Raw genomic sequence first — 25,218 nt, 5'->3', positions numbered from 1 at the left:
TTTTTTCAACATTTGACCACTCAGGAGTCAGGACCTTTCGGCGTAATTTCGTCGTCTCCCCCTTTGCTTAACTTTGTTAAGTATTTTTCTTACTTTTTGACCAAATAAATAAAATATTGAATTTGAAAAGAAAAAAAGAAAAAAAAATTACATAAATATGTATAGAGGTATACAAACAAATTGAAATACATCCAAAAGAGAGAGTGAAGGCAAAAAACATTAAAGCGGAAAGAAAGGGGTAAAACAATAATAGAAACAGGAGAGAAGCAGAAGTAAGAAGTAGTAGAAGAAAGAAACAAAAGTACTTCTTCTTCTGCTCTCTTCTCAGAACTTGTTTTGTACTTTCTTCCTTCTTCCCTTCTTCTTCTTGTTGTGAGCTCCCTACCCCCCAATCTTCACTTTCTTTTCACTCCTTCTTCAGGTGAATTCTTCTTTCTTCTTTCCCCCCAAATTTGCTCTTCTGTGTTTTGTCAAAGTTTTGTTTTTTTATTACTCAGATCTTATCCTCGTCCTCCTGGTTCTGTTTTTAATTTAATTTTATTTATTTTGTATTTCGTTTCGAATTGGTTTTTTTTTTTGTTTCTTCCAAGATTAGGGTTTTGTTTGTAGATCAGTTCGTCGTCGCTGTTGATTAAAATGAGAAATTTTTATGTTTTTTTTTTGGATCTGATTACAGTAGTGGAAGTGTTGCTTTCTCACAGTTATTGAATTTGTTAAACGGTGTTAGCTAGTTCCAATTTTGTTATTGGTATGCTACTGAACTTGTTTCATTAGAAAGTGCTAATCCAATAAATTGTAAAGTTTTGTGCTTTTTTTTTTTTTGACTTGCATTCTTTGAACATTTTGGTTAGTGAAACTTTATGTATGATCATGATTCATGAATGTTAGAAGGATTTATTATAAGTGTATTTTCCTGGATGGTTTCATTACTAGGTGTGAGCATTGTTCTGTTTATGAGAGGCAACTGTAGCTGGGAAGCTCAAGATTTTTGTTGTTAGCTGTGGGCCTTTTTTATATACCTGTGGGGATAAAGAAACAATCATGGGCTTACTCTGCAGCAGAAGTCGACATCATACTGAAGATACTGAAGAGGATACACAGGTTGACATCACTAGCTCTTGGCTCTTTTAAACACTATTTGATTCGATGTATGTAAGTATTAGTTCTGATGATTCAAGAGTTCACATGGTTAATCTACAGGCTGCTGAGATCGAAAGACGGATACAGCAAGAAGCAAAGGCTGAAAAGCATATTCGGAAGCTTCTGCTACTTGGTATGTGATCTCTTGCTAATATACAAATACAATCATGGACAATCTATTAGCGCGGATAGAAACAATGTAGATAGAGTAAAATTTTGTTAACTACTTGGAGAGTGATCTGCTGTTGCATTAGACTTTCTTGCTCTGTGTAAACCTTTTTCTTTATATCTACTTCTCTGAAGTTTTGCGCCTTCTGTATTTTGTTAACTTGCGAGTTTACACTAACTTCTTGACTATTCTTCCTGTAAAAAAGGTGCTGGAGAATCTGGAAAATCTACAATTTTTAAGCAGGCAAGTCACAAGGAAAATTGGTTTTAGTCTTTCACTTGAAATTTATTTATGAATTGTGTTAATAGAATGGGACAAACTTACTAAATTTGCAGATAAAACTTCTCTTCCAAACGGGATTTGATGAAGGGGAACTAAAGAGCTATGTTCCAGTGATCCATGCCAATGTCTACCAGACTATAAAAGTATGCAGTATTTGAAATGGCTTTGTTGGGTTTATACTTTTAATTGGTGGCGTTTTCGAGTTCTTTCGATTAAATTTTTTTAGAGAAGCAGTTATATATTATTAATATGGTCATATCTTGACCTTAGTATGTTGTACATGTAGCTTATCAGCTACTCTATATTGTTGAACAGTTATTGCATGATGGAACAAAGGAGTTTGCTCAAAATGAAACAGATTCTGCAAAATATATGTTATCCACTGAAAGTATTGTAAGTGGTCAAATTCTTAGGTCACTTGAGCTGTCTTTTGTTAGAGTTTTGAGTATTGTAAAGTACATTATCTTATGGTTCTCGACTTGTTATCCTAATATCAGGAAATTGGGGAGAAGCTATCTGAGATTGGTGGTAGGTTAGACTATCCACGTCTTACAAAGGACCTCGCTGAGGGAATAGAAACACTATGGAAGGATCCTGCAATCCAGGTGTGTTTGTGTGTGGCCATTTTCTTTACTGTTGCACTCCAAGTTGAATACATGATTTCAATTCTTCTATCCTGGTATGCACTTTTATGTGAATGTCTAGATTTTTCATTTTGTAGGAAACATGTGCTCGTGGTAATGAAATTCAAGTTCCTGATTGTACGAAATATCTGATGGAGAACTTGAAGAGACTATCAGATATAAATTATATTCCAACAAAGGTACAGCCTAAGTATCACTATTTGTTGAAAACATTGGAAGTAGTGACATAAGCTGGCTGAGTTGAATTCATTGGATCAGCCTCGCGGGATCAATTCATCAACAAACAGTAGACTTTTGCTTTTCATAGCCTAGTTAATCCTATTCTATATATATATAGCTTTAAGAGCTTCCAAACGACACATCTTCTAGGGTCAATCTGCATCTTCTGTGACTATGTGTCCTCATTGGTGCAGTTTTAAGAGCTTCCAAATGTGTTGTTATGTGTCCTCATTGGTGCAGTTTTAAGAGCTTCCGAACAACACATATCTTCTTCTTGGGTGCCGGCAAATTTTAGAGACTAGGGTCAATCTGCATTTTCTGTGACATGCATGCGTCTTCTGTAATGTGTCCTCATTGTTGCATATTTTTCTATGTTGGTGTTTCAGGAGGACATTCTTTATGCAAGAGTTCGTACAACTGGTGTCGTGGAAATACAGTTCAGGTGCCAACTACTTTGTATTTTACCTTTCTGCCTGTTTAATAGGGCATTTTTTATGCAAGTCAGGTCACAAGCTTTGTTAATAGGATGAGAAACTGTCTGATACGTCCTAAGTTTTTAGTCTGGTGCACAAGCTTTATAATTAGCCTAGGCAGTTTGTTGTCAACTGTAGCTGTGTTGACAGCTTAGGAACAATCATTCCGCAATGAGCTAGAGAGCTAACAGTGTAAAAGCATGGTAGGTTTCTAGATTTGATCGCATTTTAAATTGGAGTGTAGATTCTCTCGTTAATCAAGTGATGTGTAAATTGAATAAAACTGCTCACTAGCTTGGATCCTATGATTGCCATTTTTTTTATGTACTAACAGAATCATACTAACTTCTATACCAGTATCAAACTTGTTGTTGACGTGAATGTACTTACAACACTCCTTTACCTAAGACGGATTCACCTATGATGGTATATGAGTAGTAAAAGCTTGATTTTTTTGCAGCCCTGTGGGAGAGAATAAGAAAAGTGGTGAAGTCTACCGGTTATTTGACGTGGGTGGACAGAGAAATGAGAGGAGGAAATGGATTCATCTGTTTGAAGGTGTAACTGCTGTGATATTTTGTGCTGCCATCAGCGAGTAAGCTCGCTCATTTTATTATAAATTAGAAGGTATCCTTGGGCTGCTGTTCACATATAATCATATATCACAACCGAGAGTATTGATCATAGGTACGACCAAACGCTCTTTGAGGACGAGCAGAAAAACAGAATGATGGAGACCAAGGAATTATTCGACTGGGTTCTGAAACAGCCCTGTTTCGAGGTTTTTGTTGTTTTCTTTATATCCTTTTGGGTTTAAACGTTAAAGAGAGACTCTTGAGATTGGTGGTTTACAAAAGATTTGGTTCTCTGACGCAGAAAACATCCTTCATGCTGTTCTTGAACAAGTTTGACATATTTGAGAAGAAGGTTCTAGACGTAAGAACTGAAGCATAGTTTATTTGTTTAGATATAGGCAAGCAAGTCTTGTGGTTTAATAAAACTTTCTTTATTCCATGTGCATAGGTTCCGTTGAACGTTTGCGAGTGGTTCAGAGATTACCAACCAGTTTCAAGTGGGAAACAAGAGATCGAGCATGCATACGAGTAAGCTCGTCCCCCAAACTACTGATATATACTAAATTGTTACTGGTAATTTTGACCTTGTGAATTTTTACATTTGTTTTTTGGGACTTGGATGAAATAAAAAAAAGGTTTGTGAAGAAGAAGTTTGAGGAATTATATTACCAGAACACGGCGCCGGATAGAGTGGACAGGGTATTCAAAATCTACAGGACGACGGCTTTGGACCAGAAGCTTGTAAAGAAAACGTTCAAGCTTGTAGATGAGACGCTAAGAAGGAGAAATCTATTGGAGGCTGGCCTTTTATGACCTTATTATTATAACTCTCAAGTAAATTACTTACCTCTCCTTTTTTTATATATAAGAAAAATTCAAAACCTGAATGACGACCTGTGTAATTCATCTATCGGGACAACAAAACAAAAAAAAAAAACTTGCCGATTCGAAATTGGATGTTTCTCGATGGCTCCCAACTATTTCTTCTATATCCTCAATGTTTTGGTTAACATTCTTGTTTCTCGAAGTGGGTGCACAACCCAAAGTCTTGTAAACTCCCATTAGTTACAACTTACCGTTAGTGTCGGAACAGCATGAAAAAATTTGCAGATTAAAAAACTGATACGCAATACTAAAAAAAAGTATAGGGGGTGAAACTGAACATATATTAAATACGATGACAAAACTGAAATATAGTTAAAACATATGGGCTCCACCGTGATTTCAGAACAGCGAACGTTTTTAATTTTTAAATTTAAAATAATTGCACCGAAGAACCCTGAAATTGAACTTTTTTTTCTCCAGGAAACATCATTCATTCTTCGCCGTCGTTTGTGTTTGTGTTCTTAAGCCAAAGAATATTCCATTCCTTCGTCAATAGAGATCCCAAAAACATAACACAGACAAAGAAACCCACAAAAAAAAAAAAAAAAACACTTTATTGATTGATTCTTCGTTTCCGTGTTCTGGTGCAAATCTTGGTATGATTCTAATCTTTATACGATTTTGATATATTCGATCGCGTCTTGTGTTGATTTGATTGATATATACCAATATATGTAAACACCATCACGATGATTGATCTTTTCTTGTTTAAGCAAAAGTTTTGATTTTTATGGTTTTCTTTGCAGAAGAAATCTTTGGAAAACGTTTTGGTTTAGTGATTATATGGATCCAAATGCGGTTTTACCAAAGCGGCACGAGTTGTTGTTTTCGCAATTACAAATACCAGCAGGAAGCTTTGCATTTGAAGCATTTAGTTGCATCTCCAAGTTTACAGGAGCTTTGCTTTGTTTGTTTTCCCATCATGGCAACTTGCAAAAGGAAGTAGTACTATGTAACGACAACAACTATCATCAATGTAGTAACAACAGAAGCTTTGATTCTTCTTCCAAGAATCTTCATAAGAGCTATGGTGGATCAAAAGATGTTATAAACACTGTCTTGTTTCGTAACATTTCTAAATTCACTATTGTTCACCACTTTGTTAATGAAGCTGAGAGGCTTCATTCTTCTTGTTCTGTGCTCTCCTTGGCTGCTGCGTTGATACCTTCTTTCAATGTCATGTAAGTTTTATCGAAACTTGCTCACTACTTTCGGGGCATTTTCTGATTGTGCTTTTTTTTTTGTATTAGGTCTGCATATGGACTTGCTCTGCCACTAGGGAGTGATGATGGTGTTCAACCTCCGGAGAATACTCAAAATAGGATTTGTCAGGTTGGACATGAGGAATTTAGTGGTTTGAGTTTTCAAAAATTGGACTGGACTAATGAAACGATAGAGCCTCGTACAGGGATCGAATTCCCTATGCTGCTCAAGAAAAATGCTTCACGGTCTAATTCTGAGGTTCTCTTGCTCACTTGTTATTCTTTCTTGTTACAACCCTTTATGCTAGAGTAATCAGGTCACCGTTGTTACCAAAGAAGAGATTTTGAGTTTCGAAAATTTTTGATACATTTTGGAATTCATCACAATTTAAGGTGCTTGTTGCAACTGGATCTCGGACAATGAAAATTATCAGAATTAAATCTCTAAAAGTATATGCATTTGGTTTTTGTAAGTTCATTCTAGCTTTGTATCTTCTTTCTAATCATATTTATTGAACCATCTCTCATCTTTTGCTTCTAACTACCACTTCTCTGACATTAGATGTTCATCCTTCCTCGGTCTGCCAGAAGCTTGGGTCAAAGTACGCCTCGGTTCCAGCAAGCAAACTGGATAAATGCGACGAATTATACAAAGACCTTCTCAGGTATTATAGCTTTGATTCATAGTTATCACTTCTTGACACAACTTTTATTGGTCTGAACTCTAATATGAGGTGTCTCTATTTCGACATTTCTTCTGAAAGTCTTTTACTTGAGTTTTTCAGGGAGGATATTGTTATGAGTGTGAGGCTTGTGGTTAACTACAATGGCTTGAAGATCAATACTGTGAGAGAGTAAGTGGAAGTTCCATTATTGATTCTCAGATTTAGTCTAGTGGATGATTTGAGGCGCATAAAGACTGAGATAGATTGCAAAATAATATCTTCCCTTGTTTGTCTATTTTTCCAGTGTTTTTGAGAAATCTCTGCGTGCTCGTTTGGTGAAGGTAAATTATACACCGAAGCAAAAGTGTTCTATACTCTGATAAGCATTGTGACTTACATTTTGCAAGCTTCTCCATTTTTATTTCAGGCAAATCCAAAAACTGATTTCAATTGCTTGAATGATTTTGGTTCATTTTTCACACAAGACATTCCTATACCCGCGGTACCAATGGGCTTACACTTTACATTATACATACACGTAGAGGAATATGGCTCATTTTAGTGGCTCGCTCATTTGCAGGGAACAATAATAGACTTTCGACGAACAGCAGATGGACAACTAATCACTGAGAGTGAGTAATTATTACACTAGGGAAACTCTGATTGCGAGTTGTGTATACAGTGTGAAGCTTCTTTCTCTCCGTACTTTATATTGTATACGTCACCTGAGTATGGTAAACATTTGCAGTTGGCGGTAACCTGATTGGAGCTGTCCGAAGCAAGGACCTTTGCAGTTAGTTCTTCTTTCTAATTTTTGTTTTTCTTGCTCTTGTTTGCGTACCAAGTTCAAGGGCTGAGATTTGCAAACATTGTAGGGGCATTTTTTGGTATGTACATTGGAGATGTTCCGGTGTCTGAGCAGACAAAGGAAGAGATTGGTAGGAAAGTGGTGGGAATCATAAAGAGATGTTGAAATCAGTTACCTGTTAGACATCCAACGGCCTCTGAGTTTTAGAAGAAGGCAATTGGGTAGATTTACTACGCCGGTCATGTTTAACTGTTGTGAATCAAAATACTTTGTAAGCAGCTTGGAGGGAGGAGTAAAACACTAATGGCATAAGTTTTATTAGATTGTCTTGATTTGTCTGAAAGTATGTTCTTGTTGTTCTGTAAGGAATAGGCCAAATTAACTCGGAAATGTGTAACAAGAGAGTTTTGTCTCTTCTAAAGCTATCCAAATAAGCCAAATTAAATCTTAGTCTATGAGAACAGATAAAAATGTTTGCTTAGCATATACAATGTTCGATGTGATGGTATGATATAACAGTAACAAATCTCGTATCTTATATATGGTCCGAATATCATATATATATATATATATATATATATATATATATATATATTTTACCTTTTTCAAGCTACTAAACAACAATGCAAAATAGCGCAACTAACCAACTAAATAAATTAGAAATGAAAACAAAATCTTATAAGGACGATCTTGTCTACCATATTTCAACGGCTACATTCACAGAATAAATCTTACTAGCCTTAAACTATCACGTAGGCTAAATAGTTTAATCCGGAAAATGAATTCATGTGGCGGCTAGTGATTAGTCACAATTCCCCCGACAGTTCAACGATAATGAAACTATCCAATTATTGTACGTAGATTCATGCATACGACAGTTAATTTCACTTCTTATTTTTATACTGAAGTACCTTATTTTAGACGGATGCAATGCACTTATATCCTCAGGTTATCCATGTCGCCATATTAATAGATATATAATATAATTGCAGGTAAATGTTAATGTTTTTTTATAGTTATCGATTGCTTAATCGCCCTCCACAGATTACAAAAAATCTTAAACAAAACTCAAGAACAGGTAACTGAAAATGCATAGATGAAGAAAAGATGGCGCAGAATTATCGTTAACAATGGGGTTTTATGATTTTTTTATTTTCTTTTGAGGTTTTAATTTGATTTTTAGAGACATGATAACTAGCATTCTACGTTGACATGGTTAATCTTTCAGCATTTAATTGAATCTATTGCTAGTCAGCTGAGACACATGCTCATTTAGCCAAATCAATATCGAGGAGAAGTATTTGCAAGCAAATCATAGATTTGTGAACGATCATGACACAGAGAAGTTATTGTTATATTTATTTGGATTTTAAGACTTTACGGGCCAAACTCAGCCCAATATTCTTGAAATGGCGGTTAACTGAAGTGCGTAAATCGAAAGATTGGACCCAGAGAACCGGAACCAGAACACATCATGATTCATGTGCCATTTAATTTGTTTTACCATTAGTTTGTCTCAAATATCAGTAAAGCAATTTGGTCCCGAAGCTCCTGCAATGAATTATGGATCACTTATCGTACGTGGTAAAAATAGTTTAACTAGAACAAAGGTTACGTGTTTGTCTGCATTAAATCACATATTCTATTGTAAAATACCTACGAGTGTGTTTTGTACATGTACACAATATGCATGCACATAAAACTGTCTGACACTGAATTCTAACGACAGGAACTATTATGTTACGTACCTGAAGACCAACCGACCTTCAGTTATTGCATAAAATGATTAGTTAAGAGTAATAAAATCAATGTATGGTACTACAAATTTGTTTGTTTGCCTCTTTACTTCTTAAATTCTAATCATGGAAGAAATAAAGTCAACGGACATACAATTATGTCCCAATCATCTCATTCTCCTTTCAACAAGGCGAATCATATATTCTTTGTGTATAATTTATATTTGCCAGCCGAAAATATATACCAAATATTTTTAAATTGCTTGCTTAAATTATCATAACAAAAACTTCTAGAGAGAACTAAAGTCTTATGAAACGAGAAATCGAATTAGTGGAATGTAGAGAGACACCTTTTTAATTAATTCACCTAACCACTTTTTAAGTTAACTAAATTATTAGAACAAAAACTATTAGACAAAGAAAACTATTTTGAAACGAGAGATCGTATTAGTGGAATGTAGAGATACACTTTTTAATTCATTCAAATTATAAGCAAAATTATTTAGTCCGTAGACTTTTGTAAGATGAAGTTTAGCTAAGTACAATTAAATGAATTTTTTTAAAAATATTATTGTGAAAACACGTTCACTCACTTGAAGATATTAATATTCTTAAAAATGTTATGATAAAAATATGCAATTTGCATTATTTCTCAAAATAAATTATGGGACGTACGTAATGAATTGTGTTTCTCCTGAGAAATATACCAGCCTAGTGCTTAGAACAAAATAAATAGAGTATATATTCCCCAAAATAAATACATATATATATATATATGTATAAATGTTACAAACGAATATAAAAAGCAACTACTACTTATCATACATAAATAAATGGGAAAAATTCAAAGGCCGGTCAGTACGAATAAGACACACCAACTACTATAAATACAGGACTTTGAAGACAAGTAGGTTAACTAAAACATCCTTAATTTCTAAACCTACGCACTCTACAAAAGGTACATCAAAAGGAGTAAAAGACCATCTTTCTCCATTTTTTGCCCAAAAAAAAAAAGCAAAAAGAAAGAAGAAAATGGCAGTGATCAAGAAGAAGAAGACATCATTGACATCTCTGTTCTTGGGGTGTTACAAGGCAAAGAACACAAGCAAATACGAAGGAGAGGAGAAGCCTGTAATGAAAATAAGAACTTGTCCAGCGTTCAAGAGGCTGTCTTTATCAGACATAAGCGATCCAAGCTCGCCCATGTCGGTCATGGATGATCTATCTCACTCCTTTACATCTCAGAAGCTTCGTATGTTCACGTTGTCTGAGCTGAGAATGATTACGCATAATTTCTCCAGAAGTAACATGTTAGGCGAAGGAGGGTTTGGGCCGGTTTACAAAGGGTTTATTGATGATAAGGTTAAACCTGGTTTAGAAGCCCAACCGGTTGCTGTTAAGGCTCTTGATCTTCATGGCCATCAAGGCCATAGAGAATGGCTGGTAACATTTCTCTCTCTCTTTTAATATGTGTTTGTCTAGGTTGAAGACTTTTTTGTCTATTTAAAAAAACAATTAATTTACTTTTGTTGTTTAACTAATGCAATACAATTACAATAGAGGGAATTTAAGATTACTCTTTTTTTCTTTTTTTTTTTCTCTTCTTCATAGCTTTATGAATAGGACCATTTTACAAGATTCCAAATTGATTTCTGTGGAAATTTCTTTCATAAAATTTTGTTTTAGTGTATATATGTAATAATTAACGTTAAACGATCATTTTTTATATATATATATATATTTGCAGGCGGAGATACTATTTTTGGGACAACTAAGTAATAAACATCTTGTGAAGCTGATTGGATTTTGTTATGAAGAGGAGCAAAGAGTGCTTGTTTATGAGTACATGCCTCGGGGTAGCTTGGAGAACCAGATCTTTAGAAGTACGTCATCTACTTAACTTTTATATATATATATATATATATATATATATATCAATATATCATCATACATACCCAAAAAAAAAAAACCTTCTGTTCTAACCCGGCCCCAAGTTACAAGTTTTTGTGTTGGTTTCTTTCTTTTTTGTACCTTCTATAGTTCTGATAATAGCATCTTGAAACTTAATAGAACAACTCCATGAAGACTTTATCAAAAAAGAAGAAAAAAAAGATTTTCAAGTTTTAATTATCAAATAACAATAACTTTTTTGAAAAGACCTCATGCTTCACGTTAACTGTACTTCATCATTTAATTTTTTTTTATAAAAAAATTTGTCGCTTCTACAGAACTTTAATAATATGAGTAAAATAATTGACTTAAAAAAATGTTTGAATATGGATAGGAAATAGCGTAGCAATGGCATGGGGAATAAGAATGAAGATAGCCCTTGGAGCCGCCAAAGGTTTAGTTTTTCTCCATGAAGCAGAGAAACCTGTCATCTACAGAGACTTCAAAACCTCTAATATATTGTTAGACTCCGTAAGTGCTTCTTTTTCATCTTTAAGTTTTGTATCCACAAGTACGTACAACAAATTGCTAATTTCGAGTAATTTATGATTTTACAGAACTATAACGCCAAATTATCAGACTTTGGTCTAGCCAAAGATGGACCTGAAGGCGAACATACACATGTAACAACTCGAGTGATGGGAACACAAGGTTATGCCGCGCCCGAATATATCATGACTGGTAATCTATCGCCCGACTATATGGAATTGATAATCTCTTTTTTACCATATAACGGTATAACCGAAATATGTTTTGATGGTTTTTTTTTGTGTGTGTGTGTGTGTGTGTGGTAGGTCATTTAACGACGATGAATGATGTATACAGTTTTGGAGTAGTTTTGTTAGAACTGATAACGGGTAAAAAGTCGATGGACAATACCCGGGCACGGAGGGAACAAAGCCTCGTGGAATGGATGCGGCCCATGTTAAGGGACCAACGAAAGCTAGGACAGATCATCGACCCGAGGCTCGAGAGCCAGTACAAAACAGAAGCGGCACAGGTAGCTGCTTCCCTAGCATACAAATGTCTAAGCCAACAACCTAAGTATAGACCTACAATGTGTGAGGTGGTTAAGGTCTTAGAGTCTATCCAAGAAGTTGAGATTAAGGAGCGTGATGTTAACAACAAAGAAGCGAAGAAGATTGTTGATATAAAAAAATGTAGGCATCATCACCGTAGAGGCCAAAGACGTGTGAATATCGCTTATTCAGATTCTCTCCTCTACAAGGAATCCAGGGCAAAGCAAAACAATGACGTTTGAAATACATCATTTTCTCGTTTACAACATTGATACTCTCTATAAATGCACTTCCTATTACTATAAGTTTTAATTATAAGCCTTCTCCGTAAATTTTAAGGATAGAAAGGTGATGTTAAATATCCCAATTATGTGGAATTTAATTTAGATTAGTTTCCTTTACGTATTTTAATATAATTTATATACAAGATTTATGTACAAGAAATCTAAAATAAATGTTTTTAAACTATATACCAATATTCTAGAAATACGGAAATCTTTTTTGAGCTATGTTGTACCCCAATTTTTAATTCTAAAGTTTTGTTAAATTTGTTTTAATTGAAAATTTTCTTTAAAAACTCAGACATCTATCCTAAACTAGTTATTAAGACAATTTAAGTTTGTTTTTTTTTTTCCTCATTCCTCTATGAGTTTAATTACTCAAACCTTTAGAGATAAACTGATAAGGATCTATGTTTAACAACTCACACATTTGTAGCTAAATTTGGTGTCCCTTTCATCTTTATTGATTAGTGAAAAATAAATACCCCTATTGTAGAGGGAAAAAAATAGTTTAATAATAAAAGCAACTAATCAAAAGCCTATAAAATATTACAATTAGGCCCTTAATGATAAGGATTAATAAGTGTTTATTAATTAGCTAAAATAGATTGAGAGAGAGCAAAAAAAAAAAAAAAAAAAGGTCAAATCGAGAGAGAGAGAGAGAGGCGCAAGGTTTGGTGTCTTGTTTAATAAAAAAAAAATCTTGTGGTGCTCTCGTGTTACTGCTTTAGCCTCTCCCCCCCAAACACCATAGAGAGAGAGAGAGAAGTAGAAAAAGACGACGCTTACCACCAAACTCGAATCCCTAGGGAGGTAACCAAACCAAACACTTAGCTCTCCGATTACCCCAAACTGCAAAATTTCTCATCTCTTCTCTCTCCTTCTTTATCTTGTTTTCAGCAGCCTTTTTTTACCTTTTCTTTAACTCTCTCTCTCTCTCTGATCTTCTTGTGTTATCTTCTTCTATGGATCCATTTCTATTTCTTCCCTCAAAAGGTTCGCTCTTCTTTTTTAAGGGTATTCTTATCTCTATGCCAATTTCTTTTTGTGTGGTTGTATGAATCTCAAATCTTGGATTTGCTTCAAAAAAAATCTTGTTTTTTTTTTTTTTTTTAAAGATTTGCTTTTTATGGTGTATCAGTTATTTATCAGATATCTTCATTGAATTACTTTTTCAAGAATTTAGGAATTTTGTAGTTGGGTTTCAAATTTGGGGTTTTTATTTAATGTGTTTGGCTGCTAAGAATTGTGAGTAGCTTTTGCATTTATCATAAATAAAAGCTGCAATGCTTTTGACTTATGAATTTTGTAGCCACTGAAAATGTTATCTTTTTGTTCTTTTTTTTGTTTTTCTTTGTTTAGGTGTTTGGTAATATGAATTGAAGAGTCCACACTGCGCACACGTGTGTATCTATTGCCGTCAGGTGCTGCTTACTTACTTATCTGAGTAATTTTTACTGATTAAAGCAAACTATTTTGCAGGTTTCTTTTCTGAGTAATTTGAGTTCTAAAAGCTAACTTTCTTTCTTTCTTTTTCCAGGGTTTTGGTTTTTGTAGTCTTCCCACAAGTCATTTGCTTTCTTTGTCTTGCCTGGATAGCATTTTTTTATTACCATTTTATTGAAATAATGAGCTTAACCAAGAAATCAAGTGATCCAAAGCTAAGTGGTACTAGTATCAAGCCAACAACTTTGAACCCTCATGCTGCTGAGTTTGTTCCCTTTACACTACGTTCTCCTTCATCTGGAGGTACAAGCTCTTTGGATGCTGCCACTTCTAGACTTTTAGCTTCCTCTAGTTCCGTAGGGAAAGCTGTTCTTGACCGAACTGAATCATCTGCGTCGCATCACTCTGATGAAGAAGCACGTCAGTTCTGGAGTAACCAGCTTCCTGACGATTTAACTCCAGATTTCGGGTTAATGACTCAAGTTGAAAATGCTTATGGTTCTGGGAGTTTGTCACTAGCTAGCTTGTCGTTGTATGACGCTAATGAAGCTGAAAAGTTTCCTTCTGCTGCTGCTGGAGGATACGGGTTTTCAGACCAAACTGGATTAGCTTCACATACCGCTAATGGTAATAGCTTGGCTGAGAAGAGTAGATTTCCCATTTCTTCATTCGGGGAAGATCCTCAGCGACCGAGTTTCATGCAACTCAGTCCCAAGCCTTGGGATAACCAAATCATGAATGCCGAGCAGCTTCTTGGGAATGACAGGGAAAGAAACCCTTTCAGTGGGAACTCCCGACATGGGTTCGTTAACGACATGATTACTGAGACTCCAGGGGAAATGGAAGTGAACCCTGTGGATTTTCTTGCTTCTCAGTTCCCCGGTTTTGCCGCTGAAAGTCTAGCAGAAGTTTATTTTGCTAACGGGTGTGATTTGCAGTTGACAGTTGAGATGCTTACTCAGCTTGAGGTATTCATTCTTTTAATCAATATATGGCATAGCTTTCATTGATGTTTCAACTTCTTACAATGTTATAGGCAATATGCTACTACTCTGCCTTTCCAAAATTTTCCTTGTGAAACGTTGGTCGTTTGACAAATTTATGTTTCCCTGGCTATGAAACCCATTTTTCCTTGTGAACAAATGCTTCAGTAAGATTTAGATATATTGGAAAGCTTATGCCTTCATTTGGCAGAAAGAAGGTAGCTGCCTATAATGTCTTGAAGGAGTAGGATCTGTGCCTAAACTATTTAAGAGTGGTACCAGATATATTTAATTTACATTAGGGTGTCATCCTTTTTATTAGCTGTTATGTCTAATCATGTTTTTTTTGCTATTTAATGTGTGTTTCTTTCATTCAACTGATCTTGTTGTTAACTTCCATCTCTTAACTGTAGCTACAAGTGGATGGTGGCTTGAATCAGAACATAAGCCCCAAGCCTTATGCTGCTCCTACTCTAACTCCCATGGATTTTCCTGCGTTAAGCATCTCAAATAGCCATGGTATTCCTGCCCAGTTTGGTGGGGATGATTTGCAACAAACTGGAAATCACTACCAATCTCCTGAAAAGGATAACATGTTCTTCTTCAAGTCGGGACCATCAGTTTCTCAGCCTGGTTCAATCGATTATGTTTCCGCTGTCAGGAAGTTAGCATCTCAGGATTCTGGTATATGGAAATATGAACGAAACGATCCAGCAGACTCATCTATTGGCTCTAGCAGAAATTCTCAGGCTTCAGCTGGTGCTTACAAAAGTGGCCGTGGGAGGAGTATATATTCTGATAAACTGCAAAGTCGAGCCCAAACTCGACCTGCTCCTGTCTGGCTGGAAACCGGGGATGCAGTTGGTAAATGTCTACTTTTGATACAAATAACTATATCAGTCTTGTAATACATCTGCTTCGAACAGTTATCTTATTGGAAAATGTTGCAATTGTGGCTGTCTTTTTCATGTGAATTAACAGGGAATATGTATTCTGACTTACGCGAGGAAGCACGTGACTATGCACGTCTGCGCAATGTATACTTCGAACAGGTATAATATACTTGGAAATGACTTTTTTCCCATTTACGTGGCCTCTATTTTTTCTGCGGACTATCTAGCTATGTTGTTTTGTGCAACTGGGAAGTTCCATCTGGTTCTATAGATGTTAAGGCCGTGTAATGGGGCCTAACCTTGAGGGTGATCTCTCTATTTCCCAGATTCTTTTTTGAAAAATACTTTGGGTGTATCACGCAGTGAATTATAAGTAGTTCCAGTCTTATATGCAATTTAAAATGATAGATTATAAATCCTTTTCCAATTCCATCAAAGATGGGGGGTTTCATCGGTTTTATTACTTCCGACGTCATATTATTAACGTGTTATCTTTCTGTGTTAGTCATGTCCGCTCAATATTCTATGTTGCTTCTGGTTGAGCGTAGGCACGGCAAGCATACCTTGTTGGCAATAAGGCATTAGCTAAAGAGCTAAGTGTCAAGGGACAGTTGCATAACATGCAAATGAAGGCTGCTCATGGAAAAGCACAAGAAGCCATTTACCGCCAGAGGTTTGACTTCTTTACCTTGCTGCATTGCATCTCCTTCTGACATGATCTTTTATCCCAACTACACACTGGTATTTCCATAAACAAAAAACAACACTCTTGTTCTCAGTATCTCTGTTCTAACCTGCCTATGAGCAATAAATGAAACAGGAACCCGGTGGGTCAAGGAAACAGTAGAGGGAATGAGAGAATGATAGACTTGCATGGGTTACATGTGAGTGAAGCTCTTCAGGTGTTGAAGCACGAACTGAGTGTATTGAGGAGCACAGCTCGAGCAACGCTAGAGAGGCTTCAGGTTTACATATGTGTAGGTACTGGCCACCACACAAGGGGTTCCCGCACTCCAGCTAGACTCCCAGTTGCTGTACAGCGGTACCTACTCGAAGAAGAAGGGCTTGACTATTCTGAGCCTCAGGCCGGTCTCCTTAGAGTCATCATATACTGACAGACAAAAGCCAGGTACTTATATAGGATACACGACGGGAAAAGAAAAGAAAAGAAAAAAAAAGGAAAAGGTGACCACGCTATTCATTTGTTGTATCTGTTCTGTACATGGAGAGAGAGAAACTAGCTGAAAATGAAGAAGGAAAAAAAAGTGTTAGGAAAGAGATCTGCAAGGAGGAAGGGATGAAGGCGTATGCATAAAAATGTTTAGGTTTGTTCAGTTAATACTTTTTGTAGCATCAGAGGATCGATCGGACCTCTTTCTATCTTTTTTGTCGGGATTTATACGATGTTTTGTTGATTCTCTGTGCTTTATAACAGTTTTACTCTATATGCTATACTCCTTTCTTCTGGAAATTCTCATATTTGTAATTCTCTTAGTTTCAATGTGCATCACTAAGTTTTGAATTCATGAGTCAAAAGGTAAAAATTTGTACTTTGCAAATAGCTTGTTCCCAATTTATATTATCAAAGAGAAATCAAGCTCTAATCATGAGCTCGTAAACATTACTGTTGTTCTCTCCATTCACACGCTTGAGCATTTCAAAACTTTTCCTACTTCCCAGTAACTCTATTCTTGGGAAAACCAATGCACCTTCATCTGATGTCTCTTTGCTGCAATACACTGTTCTGAGGCGGTCAGCATGCCTTGAGTCTGTATGAATCGCAACCTCTATTTCATGATCCGGCAAGTTCTCCTGTGGAATCAATACATACAAGGAAGAAGCATCTAATTATTCTGGAAGTAAACAGAACTTCAAATAGTGATCACTCATAAATTCCTAACTAAGATGAAGAGATTGATTTCAGCCATTTAGCTACCTATTTATAACATATGACTTACTTCCACCTATATAGCAACTAAAAGGAACTGAAACGAAGGAATTGGCCATTTGAATTGCAGAAACATCAAGATAGTTATACCTGATAGATGCTGTGGATATAGTCTAAGATTTGCAAGCACGTAAAACCATTATCACTGAAATAGGTCCGTGAAGAAAGTCCCATCTCCGAGAACCGATCAGTTGGAAATAGAACTGTAAGGAAGCTGTCTTTAAATATCAGTTCCGTCTTTTCACTGCAGAAGAACACCCAGAACAACAACAAAATATAGTTGACTACGGTGAGATATCTCCTCAGTTGCAACAGTTGTAGCAATAGAGAGTAGTAGGTTATCACTGGAAGCAATTTAACTTCTCGGTGAAACATGCAACATGCAAAAACTAAAAAATGAAGAAAAAAAGTCGTACGAAGAACAAAACCGTACATCTCGGTGAGTGCTCTGGTTGAGTTTGAAAAAGAAGCTACTGGATCTAACCCATTGTCTTTCTCTTCTTGTACAACAGAAGGCTGGGGTTCACTGATGTAACCACTGCTGCTGCAAGAATCAGTAAAAATAGTGGCAGTTGACACTGCGTCAGATATTGTCCAGCAAATATTCTCTAGCAGGCTGTTCTGTGTTATGCGTCTTATTGGGTTTTGACAAGTCTGAGACATCCAACAAGAGAAAGGGCATTAAAATTCAGACATTATCAGCTAAAAGAAAACCGTTAAGATCAATTTCAGAATTAGGAACAAAAAAAGATCATCAGTTACCTTCATGTGGCGAGTACGACGTCTCCTAACCCCGGTTTTAGCTATATTTACAGTCTCTTTCCTTTGTTGTTGTGATTTACTTTTGAATTTTGTAGCATCTTTAGAATTACCTTCCCCACAAGTTTTCTGTCAAATTTAAAACGGAAAGCTTGCAACTATTACTCTCGTCACTTAAGTTTAAAAGACGGGACAATGAAAACCATTTAGCCTAATTACATGTAAAGATAGAGAATGGAGAATAAAGTACCTCCTTTGTAGCGCCATCTTCAAAGTTTTCAAGCATTAAACCCAAATGTCTGGCTAAATCAGGTGACATGTGAACAAGTCTTTGCCGATGTCTTTCCACTGTTTTCAGAACCCATAGTGGCTGATGCAAACACACACACGACAGCAAGCATGTTTAGGTCACCATTAACAAATATGTTAATCAATTAGAATTACCTTTCTCATCTAGCTCACTATGCTCAATTGCAGGACAAAGTAACAGAGCAATCAATTTAGTATCAAATTCTCCACATTTTCATAGAGAATCAAAACTAACGGAAGTAATTCTTCTGAAGCATTACAATTCTACAACATTGACATAAAGAAGAACTCACTGAGACAATAGTTTTGGCATGGCCAAGATATCTCTGGATAGAAGCACCTTCACACACAACAAGACTTGCATTGCAACCAATAAACCATGAATCAATGACCTTTGCTCCTTGCTCTCCAGCAACCTTTAAGACCTAAACAGACCACATTCTATTTAAAGAGGCTCACAGAAAGACTGCAATCTGGCCAGTAAGCACACAATGAGATAAATTACCTTAAGCCGAAGTTCATCTGAAATGTCTGAATCAACATACATGCAGTGGTCAGCAAGAGTCATGTCTACACTAGTGCCAGACTCTGTTCCAGTAGAAGATAGTTGGTAGTTCTTCGTTGATGTGCCAAAATGTACAGCTTGCTGAATTTGCCTAGGACGACAAATAGGTTCGAGATCAAATACCCGGCTCAGATCATCCACCTTTTCGCAATTTTGTCCAAGTTGTTTAACATTGTAAAGTGATTCGCTCATCCTGACTACAACATTACAAAATATCAAGGTCAGCTTCAACTTCAGACACACATAACCTTTTAACTTATTTAGAATATCCATGAGCTCTCTATTCCAAAGTAAATTTGTTCTGATTGAGTTTAATACATAATAACTAAAAAACTGAGGCTATTCAGATTTCAGAGTATTTGTATATCATGTTGATGAAGGATCGCAGAAAATCTCTAGTAAACTAGGAGAAGCCAATAGTCAAGGGTCCACGAAAATGCTAGCAAAGCTTTCACAAATTTGTACTGCTTTTAAACTGAGGCAGTTACCAGCAAAACTGAATGGTCAAATATATGATACTAACTCACTGACTAACCTATAAATCATTGAGGAAATCATTTAAAGATGGATAAAAACTTACGGTTTCTCTTGACGCTATCTACAAACCAGCCAATTGTAACAACAAAGAGACCTTTTCTTGCCCCATGTTTCAAAGTGTGCTCAAACTTACGTCCACAAGAGCTGTAAGTTTTCGTTAAGCATCACATAAAGCACCATAAAAATGTAACCAAATGAAAAGAAACTATTATCTAAAGAAACGCTTTCGAAGTACAGAAATGAAAAGCAAAACACTACAAGTTAGATCAACAGGAATGAGAAAAAAGGATATCTGGACTACTAAATGAGTGCATCGCAGGTGCAGGTGAGGACTGTACTCGCCTCCTAGTCTCTCTGTCGCTTCCTTCACTTGTTTTCTCGCATCTGCAAGTAAAAAAACCCAAAGCAAATATGACATATCATCACATCAAAGCCCAATTTTTTAAACATAAAACCAAAGTTATGAATCAAACAGGATCACAACAGCACCTAACAGTAGCCAAGTTATGTAATTTAAAGATTGATGAACATAAAAATTGAAACTTTCTGCCTGATTGAGATTGACAAAAGTCTCTACCTTTGGATAAACCAGTGACACAAATGACAAGAGAAGAGAAAGGTCCATTGGACTGAGACATTGGAGGAGATTGTGAGACAGGGAACAACTTAGAACAACCCTTTGAATCAATCAGACCAACATTTCTTAATCTGAGAGAACCCATTGCGATAGTTTAAGGATAAACCAAACTCTCCAATCTCTGCTTTCTTATAAACCCTTAATTCAAAATACGGAATCATTGCAGAAAGACTAAAAAGAAGAATCAAAATCAAAAGGAAGTCACTTTTCTCAGAGGGGGAAAAAGAAATCGGGGAATGTAAGAGGAAGCATGAAAAGGATTCAAAGATTGGGTTTTTTTTTTTTTTAGGGTATAGTGATTGTGGACAAAATGGTGCTTTTATGCTTTAGAAATTAGAATCCTCGGAGTGGGGGAAAAAAGAAGAAGATGGGTTACTTTGGTGTTGTCGGAGCTTTTTCGTGGGGTATTTTATTTGGGCTTTATCGGCGTGATTCCAAATTTGGAGGATGAGACCACTCTACTCTACTCTACTCTTATTCAAACTCCCACCACAGTGACCACTTCTTGCAAATGACAACTCTGTGATTCAAAATAATAATAATTGACTAGACCCGACCCCTAAATGCTTTCTCGTTGTTGTAAAACACTTAGTGGACTCTATCTGACCGGCCCGTCTATTAGCCTAGTAGATTACGGCCCATTGTACTAAGGCCCATTCGGCCATGTCCTTAGTTATGTCGGTTTGAACTTAGTCTCTTATGGGACTCTATATATATGTTGTAACCTCGAGTTTGATCAATAATAAGACAAGAGATTTCGTCCCTAAATCCTCTAGTTTATAACACGTTATCAGCACGATAGCCTCTAAGGCCAGCTGAGAAAACCCTAACCACAAAACCCTAAAGCCGCCGCCCACAAAACCCTAAAACCGCCTTTGATCTTCTTCCTTCTTCGAGACTCATCTTCTTTGTCTCGGAGATCTCTTGTTGATTCACGAGCATACTTAGCTCGTGATCAAGTTCTATTCAAAACCCGATCGAGGTTCGTTGGTTCGCGGTTCGGGGGTGAGTTCGCGAGAAGCTGATCGAGAGAATCTGTTCGCGGTTCCGGGAAGCATCCGAGAACGGTCCGAGAGCAGTACGTGATCCGGACGAGAGCAGTACGTGGTCCGAGGTTCATGATCAGAAATCAAAGGTAAATCTGAGGTCTTTAGCTCCCAGATCATATCCAGTCAGACCCTAATTGGTGAAAGGTAAACAAGATCAAAACTCTCTTAGAACCATATAATCGAATCTGGAACTAAAGCTATAAGAACCCTAAAATATCCAAGTAAACAACAAACAAACTTAAGATCTATAATCCTGTAAAACTTAAAAACTGATTCGCATAGGATTGATAGATTGCTTGTTAAATTGCACCAAAAGATATCAAGTTTAATTTGGTTTGATTGCTTGATTGATTGTTGCATAAGAACCTAGAACTAATTTAGATTCATAAGGATCAAATTAAAACAGATTGTTCTAGGAAATTAAAACTTGGATCATTCATGCATAGCAATTAAAATCGGACCATGTATAGGTTGTTTAAAAATCGGCTGCATGAATTAATCTTAGGATTCCTTAAGCTAAAACTTTAGCATAGATTTCCTAATATTTTCGGCCATGAAAGCCATAGAACTCGAGCATGAACTTGTCTAGGATCAATTAGGATAATTTCCAAAACCTTGAATCATTATCCTAAACTTTAAGTAAAATTTACTTTAATATTCTAAGAGTATATCCGATTAAAATAAAAACTTTGTTAAGTTTCTATAAATTAAAACATAAAATCGGAAATTAAAATATTGGTTAGGATAAGTTCCTAATTAATTATGGTAATTATCTAAAACTCTTAAGAAAATAATTACTAAATCCTAGACTGAATAGGAAAACATAGAAAAGGAAATCCTATCTAGAAATAAGGAAATTGTTGCATGCATTATCTATTTGATTTTGTTGTCCTTGCATGCATAAATATAAGCCACGAAAATATGAGTAAGGCAAGGCATGTTTCGGTCTTAAATACCGCATGGCCTAAGGCATGGTTCGGTCTCAAATACCGCATGACCTGAATTAATATTTGTGGCATGGTTCGGTCTCAAATACCGCATAGCCTAGACTAAAAACAGTTCCATGGTTTGGTCTTAAATACCACATGGCATGATCCAAATTAATTACATGGTTCGGTCTTAAAAACCGCATGATATAATCGGGTGCATGTTCTGTATTAACCTAAAAAATCAAAGGACCTATGTGAGTGTATTAAGGATGATAATGATTGCACTTAGAAAAATATATATAAGGTGATTATGCATATGCACACCTTGTTGAGAGTCTCAAGAATCAGTACCTCACCATAGAAAATCCTATTGACCTTTGGACAGAGTTGAAAAACAAATATGGACACCAACAGATGGTGCTCCTACCAAAGGCTCAATTCGATTAGAAAACCCTAAGGATCCAGGACTTCAAATCCTTGGATGAGTATAACTCAGAGCTTTTAAGATTGTCTCTATCCTAAGGTGGTGTGGTACTGAGATTACTAAGGATTTGCTAGAGAAGACATTCTCGGCTTATCACACTAAGGGGTTTAAGACCTATGCAGACCTCATCTCTTGTTTACTGCTTGCTGAGCAAAACAATGAGCAATTATAAATGAAAAAGTGCAATGAAGCTCACAAGGTTAACATTACAAAGAAAAAAAAATCCTCAAGAGCCTAAAGAGCCTAATGAGACCAACTACGTCCACAGAGAAAGACACTACGGCCGCGGCCGTGGTGGCAGAGGACATGGTGGTCGAGTAGGCCAGGCTAGCCGAGGAGGCCGCGGACATGTTGGTCCAGGTCGTGGGACTTACCAAGGAAATAATTATGGTGGTCAAGGCCATAGAAACCAATTAGGCTTCGGCCTTGGTTGGTGAAGAGGCCGCGGGTTATCTAAACCCGCAACATAAGACCAAGTCCACTTGTAATAATAATTATGGTATAGAAAACCATTAGATAAAAACATGCAGAACTCCTAAAGCACCTTGTTGATCTCTACTAAGAGAATTTGAAATAAAGAAAATAAATCCAGAAATCTAACCTGGTTCATCTCGATGGTGAAGGAAATTTCAACCATGAGAATGATGACTAAATTGGATTTGTAATTGCCTAAAGAAAAAAAATATTTAAACTCATGTGGTGTATTAACTTAGTTTCTATGCTTTGAATTTGATTGAATTACTATTTCCTTCATTATATATTTGCAAGTTTAAAACATAAAATTATTGTCCTATTTATAGAAATGGCCAAGGACATATAATAAAAAGTGCCAATGTTAGTACGATTGCGGGTATAGCAATTTTATGTGAAGGCTACGGCCAGGCTCACATTTTGTTGCCTAAGGGTACACATATCGAGATAAGTGATGCCTTATACTCACCCAGCTCTAAGAGAAACTTATTGAGCTTTAAAGATATAAGATCAAATGGTTATCATATTGAAACCAAGGGTGAAGGATCTAAAGAGTTCCTCTACATTACAGAAAATATGAAAGGACAAAAGAAGATCCTAGAGACTATACCTGCACTAGCCTCTGGTTTATACCATGCTAAGATTAACATGATAGAAGCTAACTTGGCAAAGCAAAGAAAGAAAATGTTCAACGAATAATTCACTATGGCATGACCGGCTTGGCCGGCCGGGTTGGAACATGATGCGTAAACTAATTAAGAGTTCGAAAGGGCACATCCTCAAAGAAAGAAAAGTTTTCCCTAAAATCTCACTTGTGTAGCATGTGCACAAGGGAAACTTATTATAAGACCATCACAAGTAAAAGTCAGCAAAGAAATTTTCTGGAAAGGATACAAGGTGACATATGTGGGCCAATACACCCACCTAGTGGGATATTCCGATATTTCATGGTGATGATAGATGCATCAACCAGATGGTCCCACGTATGCTTGTTATCCACGAGAAACTTAGCATTTGCTAGGCTCTTAGCTCAAATCATTCGATTAAAAGCACATTTTCCGGACTTTCCACTTAAGACTTTACATCCCAAGCGTTTAATGATTTCTGTATGTCCATGGGGGTGAGTGTGGAACATCCCGTGGTACATGTTCATACACAAAACGGATTAGCTGAATCCTTCAGTAAACAAATACAATTAATAGCTCGACCATTGTTAATGCGTGAGAAGCTTTCAGTGTCGGCTTGGGGACACACGGTCTTACATGCATCAGAACTTATACGCATCAGGCCATCTAGTGAGAATATATATTCCCAACGGGTCATTAGCCAGACATATCCCATCTAAATCAATATTCGGGTGTGCCGTTTATATTGCATCCATTAAGATGGGATCTCAAAGGAAAATGGGAATATACGTTGATATGAGTCTCCCACTATTATAAAGTATCTTGAGCCAACCACATGTGATTTATTTGTGGCCAGATACGCGGACTGTAAGTTTACAGAATCCGAATTCCCTATGTAGGGTGGAGAGACTAACAAGCTGGTCAAGGAAAATATTATGGAATCAAACATCCTTAAATTGGCAAGATCCTCGGACTCTAGCATGTGATGCAGAGTTCCAAAGAATTATATATATGCGAAAGCTAGCTAATAAATTGCCAGATTCCATTTGACCCAAAGAGAGTAATAAAATCGTACATACCAGCTTGTAATGCACCAATACGTATTGATGTTCACAAGGAACACAATAAACAAGTTGCTACAGAAAGGTTCCAAAGATAGAATCCTCGGAAAAGTAAAAGAGGTGCATATCAGACCGAGGCTAAGGGAATTATAGAGAAGCCAGACATTGTCATAGAAACTCCTAAGGTACCAAAAATGAGGTTTGGGACACTAAACCTCAAGGACCTAAAGGTATTGACAACAATGAGATCTCAATAAACTATATCATGTCTGGAATATAATGGAACTGCAAAGATGTCGACATTAAATGAAATATTATGCATACAAGGTAGCACTTGAGACAAATGAGGATCTAGAGCCCACGTCTATATTAGAGTGCACTCAAAGCAAAGAAGCTATTTACGTGGAGCTTAACTCTTACAAGAAGAGTAGTGTGTTTGGTCCGACCTTAAGGATAACACCTGAATTTAAAGC

The 25,218-nt window shown here is 36.4% G+C and overlaps 5 protein-coding genes across 8 annotated transcripts; 4 read left to right on the top strand and 1 right to left on the bottom strand.

Moving 5' to 3' along the window:
• The first annotated feature begins 31 nt into the window (after nucleotides 1–31).
• LOC104714094 (guanine nucleotide-binding protein alpha-1 subunit) lies at nucleotides 32–4,454 on the top strand. Of its 2 annotated transcripts, XM_087466386.1 has the most exons (14): nucleotides 32–421; nucleotides 934–1,101; nucleotides 1,201–1,273; nucleotides 1,515–1,552; nucleotides 1,645–1,734; nucleotides 1,907–1,984; nucleotides 2,089–2,196; nucleotides 2,313–2,414; nucleotides 2,841–2,896; nucleotides 3,388–3,522; nucleotides 3,615–3,708; nucleotides 3,804–3,863; nucleotides 3,951–4,030; nucleotides 4,138–4,454. In XM_087466386.1, the coding sequence occupies exons 2-14, from the start codon at nucleotides 1,042–1,044 to the stop codon at nucleotides 4,313–4,315; spliced, it is 1,152 nt and encodes a 383-aa protein (XP_087322512.1). In that variant the 5' UTR covers nucleotides 32–421; nucleotides 934–1,041; the 3' UTR covers nucleotides 4,316–4,454. The 2 variants fall into 2 exon arrangements, with proteins under 2 accessions (XP_087322512.1, XP_087322513.1); XM_087466387.1 differs by lacking the exon at nucleotides 1,515–1,552 and having other exon boundaries at nucleotides 183–421; nucleotides 1,201–1,277; nucleotides 1,618–1,734.
• Nucleotides 4,455–4,773: 319 nt separating this feature from the next.
• Nucleotides 4,774–7,512, top strand: LOC104714095 (fatty-acid-binding protein 2-like). Its single transcript, XM_010431350.2, has 11 exons — nucleotides 4,774–4,983; nucleotides 5,134–5,568; nucleotides 5,638–5,848; nucleotides 5,983–6,058; nucleotides 6,152–6,254; nucleotides 6,375–6,443; nucleotides 6,559–6,595; nucleotides 6,682–6,756; nucleotides 6,835–6,886; nucleotides 7,003–7,047; nucleotides 7,130–7,512. Exons 2-11 carry the CDS (start codon nucleotides 5,171–5,173, stop codon nucleotides 7,225–7,227), a joined length of 1,164 nt encoding a protein of 387 aa, XP_010429652.2. The 5' UTR covers nucleotides 4,774–4,983; nucleotides 5,134–5,170; the 3' UTR covers nucleotides 7,228–7,512.
• A 2,202-nt stretch (nucleotides 7,513–9,714) lies between these two features.
• On the top strand, nucleotides 9,715–12,162 carry LOC104714093 (putative serine/threonine-protein kinase PBL12). The gene is made up of 5 exons (XM_010431349.3): nucleotides 9,715–10,241; nucleotides 10,546–10,681; nucleotides 11,083–11,219; nucleotides 11,306–11,429; nucleotides 11,543–12,162. Exons 1-5 carry the CDS (start codon nucleotides 9,831–9,833, stop codon nucleotides 12,007–12,009), a joined length of 1,275 nt encoding a protein of 424 aa, XP_010429651.1. The 5' UTR covers nucleotides 9,715–9,830; the 3' UTR covers nucleotides 12,010–12,162.
• Nucleotides 12,163–12,586: 424 nt separating this feature from the next.
• On the top strand, nucleotides 12,587–16,841 carry LOC104714092 (polyadenylate-binding protein-interacting protein 7). Of its 3 annotated transcripts, none has more exons than XM_010431346.3 (7): nucleotides 12,587–13,044; nucleotides 13,411–13,472; nucleotides 13,589–14,462; nucleotides 14,891–15,341; nucleotides 15,459–15,529; nucleotides 15,919–16,043; nucleotides 16,191–16,841. In XM_010431346.3, the coding sequence occupies exons 3-7, from the start codon at nucleotides 13,677–13,679 to the stop codon at nucleotides 16,483–16,485; spliced, it is 1,728 nt and encodes a 575-aa protein (XP_010429648.1). In that variant the 5' UTR covers nucleotides 12,587–13,044; nucleotides 13,411–13,472; nucleotides 13,589–13,676; the 3' UTR covers nucleotides 16,486–16,841. The 3 variants fall into 3 exon arrangements, 2 of the variants coding, with proteins under 2 accessions (XP_010429648.1, XP_010429649.1); XM_010431347.3 differs by having other exon boundaries at nucleotides 12,645–12,861; XR_015566487.1 differs by having other exon boundaries at nucleotides 12,654–13,044; nucleotides 15,876–16,043.
• On the bottom strand, nucleotides 16,829–20,654 carry LOC104714091 (uncharacterized). Its single transcript, XM_010431345.3, has 10 exons — nucleotides 20,066–20,654; nucleotides 19,781–19,872; nucleotides 19,532–19,634; nucleotides 18,892–19,148; nucleotides 18,680–18,811; nucleotides 18,328–18,447; nucleotides 18,081–18,206; nucleotides 17,752–17,972; nucleotides 17,409–17,562; nucleotides 16,829–17,182 (listed from the first exon to the last, which is right to left on the bottom strand). Exons 1-10 carry the CDS (start codon nucleotides 20,208–20,210, stop codon nucleotides 16,964–16,966), a joined length of 1,569 nt encoding a protein of 522 aa, XP_010429647.2. The 5' UTR covers nucleotides 20,211–20,654; the 3' UTR covers nucleotides 16,829–16,963.
• Nucleotides 20,655–25,218: the final 4,564 nt, after the last annotated feature.

The sequence above is a fragment of the Camelina sativa genome, chromosome 9 (assembly GCF_030686135.1).
Source record: "Camelina sativa cultivar CO46 ecotype springtype chromosome 9, ASM3068613v1".
NCBI lineage: Eukaryota > Viridiplantae > Streptophyta > Magnoliopsida > Brassicales > Brassicaceae > Camelina > Camelina sativa.
The sequence above is the reverse complement of the archived record's forward strand: the minus strand, read 5'-3'. Positions and strand labels throughout refer to the sequence as shown.